Raw genomic sequence first — 11,452 nt, forward strand, 5'->3', positions numbered from 1 at the left:
GCATAGTGGTGCCCAGTGCTCCAAACAGTCACCTTCCCTTACCCGGCCCACCACGCTGCCGTCTGTACAGGGCTGGCCGGGGCATGGCGGGCACCCCTCGGCGTGGCACACAGGCACTCCTCGGCGAGGCACACAGGCACTCACGCACCCGCCGCCAGTGATGACCAGTGCCCCGCCGTGTGTTCAGTTATTACTGTTGACGTGCCCGCCAGGGCAGGGACACACTATATATATGTTACCTAACACTGATCGACACAAACTATCAGTCAATCATCAATCACACTGCAATTTGACTAACTTATCTTTCTGAGAAAAGTATGGTAAATTTCATTATATACTCTTATCATTATATTGTACTAAACTTCAATGTGTTGACGTGATATATCAGTCGACCCAACCTTTTTCTGGCGCCCCTAATCATGCACCTGGACGTGGCAGCGACCATGCACGCTAGTCACTTGATTGATAAGTTAACTTGTATATGTGTTATTATAATACAATAACACCATGTTTAATAGGAAAAACGCTTGGCGAGCTCACTCTACCTACACATATATTAATAGTTGTATAATCACACTCTGTCCTGCCTGGGGGTTGGGATGGCATGTTCCTCCCTTCTCCCTTGTTGTTTACCTGCAACAATAAACTATCAATCCATCAATCAATCAATCCTCACTGTGTTCGCGACCATCAGGGAAGGGAGAGGGGGCGGTGTGATAAAGGCGCACGCACGCACGAACACACACACACATGTTCCTTCTCGTCTGCACAGGCCTCAGCACCCCCAGACTCAGCACACTCCCCTCCCCGCTCAGCACAGGTCGGCACTCCTCAGCATGACCATTAAGTGACATGAACTGGCTCAGGACACAGCTGTGGAGGCGATGGTAAGCAGTGTCTTCCATGTTTACGAGTAATTTGATGGTATTTCTCCCTTCTCTAAGTTGTTTTGTACATTTTTATATCATTTGTCTTTCTTTTTCCATCATTTTACGTGTTTTTTTGATTATCCTGGATGTATTTTTTGTCCTTATATTAATTCTTTCATATTTGCAAGTATTTTGATGGTATTTCTCCCTCGTTTGGTCCATTTTTATATCATTTATCTTTCTTTTTCGATTATTTTACGCGTTTTTTATTATTCTGGATGTATTTTTTTGTCCTTATATTAATTCTTTCATATTTACAAGTATTTTGATGGTATTTCTCCCTCGTTTGGTCCATTTTTATATCATTTATCTTTCTTTTTCCATCATTTTACGTGTTTTTTGATTATCCTGGCTGTATTTTTTGTCCTTATATTAACTTTTTCCATATTTACAAGTATTTTGATAGTATTTCTCTGGTATTTCTCCCTCGTTTTGTCCATTTTTCTATCATTTATCTTTCTTTTCCTTCATTTACGAGTTATTAATTATTCTTACTATATTTATATCCTATTAAAGGGTTCATTATCGCTTATCAAAGGTTAGATTAGCCCAGATACCAGACTCCAAGATTTTCTTCGACTTATAACCTTTTTTTACAATACTTATGATTACAAACAATACATAACCTCCTGACAGGCATATTCCTCATCCATTTAGCCTTCTTTCGACAAATTATGAGAAGGAAACGTGTAGAAATGGATGAGATATGAGGTGAAATACCCCACGCCATATCTGACTGGTCACCATTTTACTATAGTTAAAATACGACTCCGAGGGTTTTCCAAAGGATGTATCATTGGTCTAAGGGATCCAAATCAACCATTAGACTTAAATAAACAACATATAAAGAGTTTAAAGCGATTCTGTGACTGGTTAATGAGAAACACGAAGAAATGATATAGGATAGTTGGCACCCACACTCGCATACCCATTATTTCGCGGGCTTTTTGGGGATGTTGCAAGCCGAGTTTTCTTGCAGCGTTCTACCTGTGTTCTCTAGTGTTCTTCAGGCGTTTATTGTGTTCTTCCCGTGTTCTATCAAGCCCTGGAACACCCGTGATGAGTGGTCAAGTTGAGAAGTGTGACCCGTGATCTGCTCCCAACCTCCATTTTTGAATTAGCAGAAGGAACATTGCAAAATATTAACCCTTTCGAAATAGTGGAGTTCTGAGCTCGTTTGATACATAGCTTGTTATTTACAGATGCTAGGTTATCATTTAAGAGATATAGGTTAGGATTTTGGAGGGAAGGGAGGGAGGGCCAGGCTACTAGACAAGGTTAGGATAGGATTCAGGATAGGTTACCATTTCCAGAGGCTAGGTTTGGTTAGGTTAGGATTTTGGAGGGAAGGAAGGGAGGGCCAGGCTACCAGACAAGGTTAGGATAGGATTCAGGATAGGTTACCATTTTAGAGGCTTGGTTTTGTTAGGTTAGGTTACCATTTCAAGGCTTGGTTTGGTTAGGTTAGGATTTTGAAGGGAAGGAAGGGAGGGGCAGGCTACCATACAAGGTTAGGATAGGTTACCATTTCAGAGGCTAGGTTTGGTAAGGTTAGGTTACCATTTCAAGGCTTGGTTTGGTTAGGTTAGGGTTTTGAAGGGAAGAAAGGGAGGGGCAGGCTACCAGACAAGGTTAGGATAGGTTACCATTTCAGAGGCTAGGTTTGGTAAGGTTAGGTTACCATTTCAAGGCTTGGTTGGTTAGGTTAGGATTTTGAAGGGAAGGAAGAAGGGAGGGCCAGGCTACCAGACAAGGATAGGGTAGGATTCAGGATAGGTTACCATTTCCAGAGGCTAGGTTTTGTTAGGTTAGGTTATGGATAATATTTTCGAAAACTTAGCCACCTCTGGCAAAGTTAATACTTACATCATGGATTTCTTTTTGGTCCCTGATTGCAGTGCAGTAACAGATGACTTCCGGAATGGAGAAAGAATCCAATAGAGGGACAGCAGACTTTTTTTCATTATTGTTCCTTTTTTTATTGCCGTTGAGCTATTTCCTCTGCTGTAAAAAAAAATAATAATAAATAAATAAAAAATGAAGTCATTGATCTTCCCCTCCCACCCCCAGCATAAGCTCCAGGGTGCCGGCAGTGTCGCCAGCTAAGACAGCGACCACCACCCAGAGCGTCAACAAGCCTGAGAGGAACAAGGATGCCTCGCCCGCCAAGAGGAAGCTGGACAGCCTCGCCTCGGCCAGCTCCTCCACCCTCGGCCTCTCCCTCCTGCCCGTCTCCAGGCTCCTCAAGAAAAGCTTTAATCTCATTGCGTCGGAGGTATTGATTTTTTTTATTTATTTATTTTTATTTAAGGGGAAGTAATGTTTGTAATGGTTTTGGTTTTGCTGATTTTAAGGTTATTATTTTCTCTCTCTCTCTCTCTCTCTCTCTCTCTCTCTCTCTCTCTCTCTCTCTCTCTCTCTCTCTCTCTCTCTCTCTCTCTCTCTCCCTCCCCATAATCTGTCTCCCCTCTCTCTTAATTTTCCTCTCCCTCACTCACTTAATTTCCTCCTCTACCTTCTCTCCCTCATTTTTCTCTTCCCCTCCATAGTTCTCGTCTCCTCTATCTCTCAATGTAAATCATGTTCCTCCCTCTTGCTAAGGAATCTAGCGAGCCTTGTCTCTCACTCTCTCTCTCCCTCGCCAGGAGTCTGCGGTCGAGAAGCCAAGGAGTCGCCCGTTCGTGGTGTCAATTGAGGGGAACATCGGCAGTGGCAAGTCCACCTTCCTACAGCACTTCTCAGCCATGCCCGAGGTCGAGACACACCAGGTACACGCACACTAACACACCCAGGACTCATTGGGTAGTAAGTTAGGTTAGGTTTAGAGTATCTTCAAACACATGATAGCCAGTGCGTTATGGTATAAATCAACAAAGAATGACCGCATTTTGTTATATAGAAAGTCTCAATAGTAAGGAAACGTGTATGAATTTTCTGAGTCAAGATCTATAGTAATTGTTTGGGGTATTGTTAGGTTAGGTTAAGTTTAGGGTATTTTCAAACATGATAGCTAGTGCATTATAGTATAAATCAACAAAGAATGACCTTATTTTGTTATATAGAAAGTCTCATTAGTAAGGAAGCATATATGAATTTTCTGAGTCAAGACCTATAGTAATTGTTTGGGGTTTGTTGGGTTAGATTAGGTTAAGTTTAGGGTATTTTCAAACACAGGATAGCCAGTGCAGTATGGTATAAACCAACAAAGAATGACCTCACTTTGTTGAATAGAAAGTCTTGTTAGTTAGGAAGCATATGTGAATTTTCCGAGTCAAGACCTATAGTGACTGTTTGTGGTTTTGTTAGGTTATGTTAGGTTAAGTTTGGGGATGAAAGTAATGACCCCAGCACCTCCTACAGGAACCTATTGACCTCTGGACCAACCTGAAGGGCCACAACCTGCTGGGGATGCTGTACCAGGACCCCAAGCGATGGAGTTTCCTCTTCCAGTCGTATGTTCAGCTGACGCGGCTCGGCATTCACCTTCAGCCTTCCTCCGCCCCCGTCAAGCTTATCGAACGCTCCCTACAGAACAACAGGTGGGTCGCTAGTACAAGTGTTCATATTACTGCCATGTACGCCCCGTCCTCCTTCTCGTCCTCACATTTTACCTCAGAGTAGCCATTTCCACACTGTTTTTAACATTAGGGGAAACAGCCTTCCTCCACCCCCATCAAGCTCATCCAACGCTCCCTACAGAACAACAGGTGGGTCGCTAGTACAAGTGTTCATATTACTGCCATGTACGCCCCATCCTCCTTCTCGTCCTCACATTTTACCTCAGAGTAGCCATTTCCACACTGTTTTTAACATTAGGGGAAACAGCCTTCCTCCGCCCCCATCAAGCTCATCGAACGCTCCCTACAGAAGAACAGGTGGGTCGCTAGTACAGGTGTTCATATTACTGCCATTTAATAATAATAATAATAGGTTTTTTTCTCGCCCAGCGGCATATATAAAAAAAACAGGACAAGTAAACATCATAGTGAAGTACAGAGGCAAGGATGTGGTTATATAATGTCCCTCATCTTGTTTTTATTGTCTATGTGTTATTGCTGCCACTCAATTGTTATCATTATTATTATTTCAAAAGACGAAGCATGTAAAAATTTAGGAGTGCAGCCACGATAAGCAATTAGAGACATGGGAAGAGTACGAGGTAATAAAGAAGGGCATGCTTACCTTAGTGATGGTAAAGAGGCTAGGGAGCTAAATAACTCATAGGGGTGCCTCTTCTGTTATTCTGTCTCCAGTTTGTCATATCTACTTTTGAAAGAGTTCACGCTGGGGCTCTCTACAACACTGGAGGGGAGATTGTTACATTTTGCAGGAACAGAGGGGCAGGGCAAGAAATATCCCCACAAAAAAGTAAACAATGAGGAGATAATGCAGAGTGAGAGACATGGAAAGAGTACCAGATGATATAGAAGGGGAGGGACGGAGGGGTAGGGCAAGAAATACCCCCTCGAAAAAGTAAACATAGAGGAGATAAGGCAGAGTGAGAGACATGGAAGGAGTACAAGATGATATAGAAGGGAGGGGACGGAGGGGCAGGGCAACATATACCCCTCAAAAAAGTAAACAAAGATAATACTATGTAAAATGAGAGACATGGAAAGAGTACCAGATAATACAGAAAGGCAGGAACAGAGGGGCAGGGCAACAAATACCCCCTCAAAAAAGTAAACAAACATGACAAAATGATATAAAAATGAGATAATACAGGCCACAGATTACACCATTCCTCGTCTCACAGGTACTGCTTCCTGGAGATTGGGCGGGAGTGTGGTCACCTCCAGGACGCCGAGTACAGTGTCCTTTGCAAGTACTATGAGCTGGTGGAGTCTCAGCTGGATATCGGCATTGATCTCATAGGTAAGGCCGGGCAAGGTGAGGGGCCGAATACCACAGCTTATAATGAAGGTGTGGTTGAGTGGTTACCCTTCCATGTGATAAAGAAAAGAGGGGAAAAAAAGAATGGTTTAGCCCGGTAGCTGCGGGGATCATGTTTCTTAAGGGTCCCTCTAAGTGAGAAAAATGAGAAAAAATCATCACTCACATAAACCATTTCATAATATATATCAACGTATTTGTGATCAGTTTATGCATCATCTATTTTTTCGGGTTTATATCAGAGCAAAAATTTGGCCCGTCGCTGCTACCAGGTTAATACAAGATGTCTAGAAGTGTAGAAAGATAAAGCCGTCCATCTTCTTCCGCAGTGTACCTCAGGACAAGCCCAGAGGTGGTGCACGCCAGGATGCTGAAGAGGGGGCGCACGGAGGAGGCCAACATCCCCCTGGAGTATCTAAAGAAGGTACGGAGAGTGTCAAGCTGTACCAAGTCTTTATTACGTTTATTATTTTCCCGCACCCTAATCCGCCGCCCTCATCCACAGGTCCACAAGTACTATGACCGCTGGCTGCTCCACCGTCAACCGCGCCCGCCACCCGCTCCTGTTCTTGTCATTGATGCGGACCAGGCGCTCGAGGATGTCAAGAGGCAGTTTGACCTCAAGAAGCAGATCATCATGGGTCAGGAAGCTGCTGTCTGACTCACTCACTAATATTTTCATCATTCCCATTTTCTTCTATCATATTAGTTTCAGGGTATACTCTCCCTTTCCTTCATTTTCATTTTCCGTTACTAGATTTCTTCATCAGTCAATTTTTTTTACGTTTCCCCTTCAATCACTAGTTTTCTATCATTCCCATTTTCTTCTGTCACACCATTAGTTTCATTGTACACTCTCATTTTCCTTTATTTTCCTCTTCCGTCACTACATTTCTTCATCACTCAATTTTTTATGTTTCCCCTTCAATCACTAGTTTTCTATCATTCCCGTTTTCTTTCTATCATAGTCTTACTTATTTTTCACGCTCCCAAATGAGGCTAAAAGTACAGACATGTAGGGTAAGGTTTTAACTGTATATAGCGTGGCTTTCAGGGCACTGGTTAAGATTATAAGTGTATATAGTGTGTGTGTGTCTATGGGTGTTTTAAATGTTATTTAAGGCTAAGACACCGTTTGTAAATCTTCTAGCTATCGAGAATACATGCAGTGGAAATGAGTTATATGAGAGGTGCATGTGGTGTGTCAGGATGGGATGGAGAAAGTGATGAAAGCGTGTGTGAGTGGTTTGGTATGGGTGCAACAGCGAAAGGAGTGGAGCGGGTGAAGCGTGATGCATTGAGATGGTTTGGACACGTGATGAGAATTTGGGAGAATGAATTTGTGAAGAGCGTGTGTGAGGGAAGGGGTGTCAGGGGAAGACCATGCGGTGAAGTGGATCAATAGGGTGAGTGAATTGGAAGTAGCAGGATTGAGTGTGCTGAGAGGGAGTGCCAGAACAGGGAGAGATGGAGACGCTTTTTCTTCGGCCACCCCCTGGAGGGAAGTTATTGCAAGGGAGGAAGGCATTGGAGATATAGATAGATAGATAGTGTTTTAATAGACAGATTCCATGTGTGTTAACCCATTTTTGTGATAGAATAGAGAATTGAAATGTTAAGGAAATTAATATGACGTGGAACTAAATTGCATAAGGTTTAATAAGGGCATTTTTTATAATATTTAACACTATACAAATGTTTTAAGAGACAATCCAGATATTTATAGAGTGGAATGTTAAGAAAATGAATGAGCCTTTGAACTAAATGACATAGGGTTTCATAAGGCCATCTTTTTAAATGTTTAAGACTGTAAGAATGAGAATGTTTGAAGTCTGAATCCAGATGTGTTACGCCATTTTTTGTAATGAACAGAAATTGAGTGGATAGTTACGGACATGAATGAGACTTTGAATGAAATGACATAGGGTTCCATAAGGGCATTTTTTGTAATATTTAAGACTATAAGGATGAGAGAGTTAAAAGAGAGAATCCAGATGTGTTAAGCCATTTTTGTGATAGAATATTGGAGTGAAAATGTGTTAAGCCATTTTTGTGATAGAATATTGGAGTGAAAAGTTAAAGAAATAAATGAGGTTTCTAGTTATAAATGGCATAGGCTGAAGGGCATTTTCTATAATATTTAGCACCATAAGGATGAGAGTTGTAAAAGGCAGAATCCAGATGTGTTAAGCCATTTTTGTGATAGAATATAAAAGTGAAATGTTAGAGAAATAAATGAGAACTATAAATGACATACGTTTTCATAAGGGCATTTTTTTATATACATTTAATACTTATAAGAAAGAGATGCAGAATATTGTGTCCAGATATGTTTACTATATATATTTTATACTTTTATTTAAGTTTCTCCACTTTTGATATATTGTTTTGTATTGAAAGTCTAGATAAAGTACTATAGAAGGAGATTGTCTGTGTGATTAACCTAATGAGTGTGTGTGAGAGAGAGAGAGAGAGAGAGAGAGAGAGGAAGGAAAGAAAGGAAAAGAATAAGAAGGGAAGGATAGGAAAAGAGGAGACAGAGAAAGAGAATAATGGAGGAGAAGGCGAGGAAGAGAATGATGGGAAGGAAGAAGAAGGGAGAATAAGTAGAAAGGGTCAAAAATGAGGAAGAAAGGGTCAAGAAATAGATGGAGAGGAAGAAAGTAGATAAAGAGAAGGAAAAGAAAAACGAGAAAAAGGGTAGGAAAGGAAGAGAAAAAATAATGAAAAATAAGAAAAAGGTTGCAAGGGAAAGGGGGAATAATGGATGAAGAAGGAATAAAGAAAGGGAAGGGAAGGAAGAGAAGAGAGAAGGAAGGAGTGGAGAAGATAGATAGAATAATGATGGAGGAGAATGAGAGGAAAATTACTCCATTAGAACATCCATTAAGAGAGAGAGAGAGAGAGAGAGAGAGAGAGAGAGAGAGAGAGAGAGAGAGAGAGAGAGAGAGAGAGAGAAGGAAAAGGGAGACAAAATTAGACGAGAGGAGGAAAACAAGAAAGAAGGGAGAGAAAGGAAAGTAATAAAGAATAATTATAAAAAAAACGGAAGAGGAATGGAAGATAAAAGGGAGGATATAAGGAAATAAGGAGAATAAATAAATAAAATAAAATAGTCTATACAGGAAATCATAACAGTGCTGGTGGTGTTGATGGAGGTCTGTCAATGCTGTTAATCCATGCTGACTTCTGTGCTGAGTGATTTGCTGATTGAACGACTTTCTGTCCATGACCTCATCAATATAGAGTTCTCGAGGCCATTATCAGCACTTTTCTCTTTATTTCTCTTTCTATCTTTATTTCTTTATTCGTTCTTTTTAATCTCTCTTTCCCCTTTTTCATTATTTTTTCGAGTCATTTTCTTTATTTTCTTTATTTCTTTCTCGGTCATTATCAGCATTTTTTCCTTACTTCCCTTCCTATCTTTCCTTCCTTCCTTCTTTTCTATCTTTCTATTCTCTCATTCTCCTCCTTTCTTTATCCTTTCTATCCTACAGAAGGAGAAGAAGAAAGGAAGAAAAAGAAGAAAGAGAGGAAAACGAGAAAGAGAAGGAAAGAGAAATCGCGAGAGAAGAAAAAGAGGAGTTAATCTGAGTTCAAGAAAGTAAGAAAATGGAAGAAAAAGAAGAAAGAGAAAGGAAAAGGAAACGCGAGAAAAGAAAATGGAAGAGTAGAAAAAGGAAGAAAAAGAAGAAAGAGAAAGGAAAAGAAAACGCGAGAGAAGAAAAAGAGGAGTGTATGAGTTCAAGAAAGTAAGAAAAAGAAAGAAAATTAAGAAAAAACACAACCCACCATAATGAAAACCCGTAAAAAAAGGCGAAAAAACAACAACATCTGATTTATTGTTTACATTTGCATATGGCGCTAAAATCTGGATCGCGTGGTGATAAATTTCGTATTTTTCGCGTGTGTGCCGAGGGAGCGGTCAGGTCAAGGTCAGGTCGTGCGGGGGAGGTCAAGGAGCGGCCGTGGACCAGGTGGCGAGGTGAGAGTTGCCTTGAGTCCTTTAATACAGCGGAAAATGTGAAGTGAGAAGCATGGTTTGAACGTGAATTTGAATTATTAGTTATTATTATTATTATTATTACCACGGAAATGAATAGGGAAGAGTGTAGATAAAAGGATGAGGAGAAAAAGGGGAAGAAGAAGAAGACGAGAGGAGGAAAAACAAGAAGCAAAGGTAAAGAGAGGAAGGAGTAGGAAGAAGGAGAATAAGAGAAGGGAGAAAAAGACGGGAAGGAAAAGAAGAAACGGGGAGGATGTGGAAGTAAAAAAAGAGCAATGAAATATGTGTGGGACAGGTCAGGTTTGGTCAAGTTTAAGTTCGGTTAGGTCAGGCTAGGTTAGGTATGTTAGGTTAGGTCAGGTTTGGTTAGGTCAAGTTAGGTTAGGTGTGTTAGGTTCGGTTAGGTCAAGTTAGGTTAGGTCAGGCTAGGTTAGATGTTAGGTCAAGTTAGGTTAGGTCAGGCTAGGTTAGGTGTTAGGTCAAGTTAGGTTAGGTCCATGTTCCCCTTCCACTCCTCCTTCCTCTTTCCCTCTTCTCTCCTCCTCCACCTCCATCTTCCACTCTTCTGCTTCACTCCCACCTTCTCCTCCATCTTCCACTCCCATTTCTTCTCCCCTGCTTCCCTCCCTCCTCCTCTTCCTCCTCCATCTTTCACTCCTCTTTCTTCTCCCTCTTTTCTCCTGCTTCACTTTCTCCTCCTCCTCCACTCCCCAGTAAACAAAGAAGGGATTAACTGACCTGACTAACATGCCTCAGGTCAGGTCGCTGGGTCTGGAAGGTCATAAACTGGTCAGGAATGAGGGAGGAGAGAAGGAGGAGGAGGGGGGGAGGCTTAAGGAGGGGGGAGGAAGGGGGGAATGGCCTTAGAGGGAGGAGGGAAGGAAGGGATAAGGAGGAGAGGAATGTAAGGGTGGGAGTGGAGGAAGAAGGGAAGGAGGGAAAGTGGAAGGGAAAGAGAGGAAGGGGAGGGGAGGGATAAAGAGGAGATAGGGGAGGAAAGGAGGGAGGGAAGAAAGGGATAAGGAGAGGAATGTAAGGATGGGGGTGGAGGAAGGAAGGGAAAGGAGGGAAAGTGGAAGGGAAGGGGAGGGAAAAAGAAAAATGGGAAGAGGAAGAAAAGGAATATGAAGGTACAGAAAGACAAAGGGAAGGAAATGAAGGAGAAAAAAGGAAGAATTGAGAGAATAGATAATAGGAGAGAAAGAGAAAGGAAAGAGAAGGGAAAGTGGAGAGAAGGTGAGAAAGGAAAGGAAAAAAAAGGATGAAGAGGAAAGAGGGAGGGAAAAAAGGGAGAAAGATGAGAAGTGGAGAGGAGATGGAGGGAAGGGGAAAAAAAGGGAGAGAGAGAGAGAGAGAGAGAGAGAGAGAGAGAGAGAGAGAGAGAGAGAGAGAGAGAGAGAGATCGTTGGTCCTGTCTGGGAAAGATGGGGTGTGTGAGGAGGAGGAGGAAGAGGAGGAGGAGGGAGTGGGGTCGCCATCTCACCAAGGTCAAGCCACTGCCTGCCCAGACATCCTGTAACCCCTCCTCCTCCTCCTCCTCTTCCTCCTCCTCCTCCTCCTTCGCCTGCTCCTGCTGTTTCTATCCTCCTTCATACCAAGACTTCTTCTTCCTCCTCCTCCTCCT

The 11,452-nt window shown here is 42.1% G+C and overlaps 2 protein-coding genes across 3 annotated transcripts in view; both read left to right on the plus strand.

The window, feature by feature from the left end:
• The first annotated feature begins 704 nt into the window (after window positions 1-704).
• Window positions 705-8,248, plus strand: LOC126985277 (deoxynucleoside kinase-like). Of its 2 annotated transcripts, none has more exons than XM_050839926.1 (8): window positions 705-887; window positions 3,000-3,204; window positions 3,575-3,697; window positions 4,290-4,468; window positions 5,686-5,804; window positions 6,152-6,246; window positions 6,328-7,858; window positions 7,899-8,248. In XM_050839926.1, the coding sequence occupies exons 1-7, from the start codon at window positions 853-855 to the stop codon at window positions 6,481-6,483; spliced, it is 912 nt and encodes a 303-aa protein (XP_050695883.1). In that variant the 5' UTR covers window positions 705-852; the 3' UTR covers window positions 6,484-7,858; window positions 7,899-8,248. The 2 variants fall into 2 exon arrangements, with proteins under 2 accessions (XP_050695883.1, XP_050695885.1); XM_050839928.1 differs by lacking the exon at window positions 705-887 and adding an exon at window positions 1,751-2,008.
• A 1,534-nt stretch (window positions 8,249-9,782) lies between these two features.
• The window catches only part of LOC126985274 (innexin inx2-like), a 46,020-nt gene continuing 44,350 nt past the window's right edge, over window positions 9,783-11,452 (plus strand). The window contains exon 1 of the mRNA XM_050839918.1: window positions 9,783-9,807. The gene's annotated coding sequence lies outside the window, so the exon portion shown is untranslated. The remainder of the gene's footprint in view (window positions 9,808-11,452) is intronic.

Source organism: Eriocheir sinensis, chromosome 59 (genome assembly GCF_024679095.1).
Source record: "Eriocheir sinensis breed Jianghai 21 chromosome 59, ASM2467909v1, whole genome shotgun sequence".
Classification (NCBI taxonomy): domain Eukaryota; kingdom Metazoa; phylum Arthropoda; class Malacostraca; order Decapoda; family Varunidae; genus Eriocheir; species Eriocheir sinensis.

What these genes read in the sequence shown, in the direction of transcription:
- LOC126985277 (XM_050839926.1), top strand. Translation starts at nt 853, where the DNA reads ATGAACTGGCTCAGGACACAGCTGTGGAGGCGATG. An exon ending in CCGAGGTCGAGACACACCAG is followed by an intron (nt 3,698 to 4,289) that starts GTACACGCACAC and finishes CACCTCCTACAG; the next exon opens with GAACCTATTGACCTCTGGAC. An exon ending in CCCTGGAGTATCTAAAGAAG is followed by an intron (nt 6,247 to 6,327) that starts GTACGGAGAGTG and finishes CCTCATCCACAG; the next exon opens with GTCCACAAGTACTATGACCG.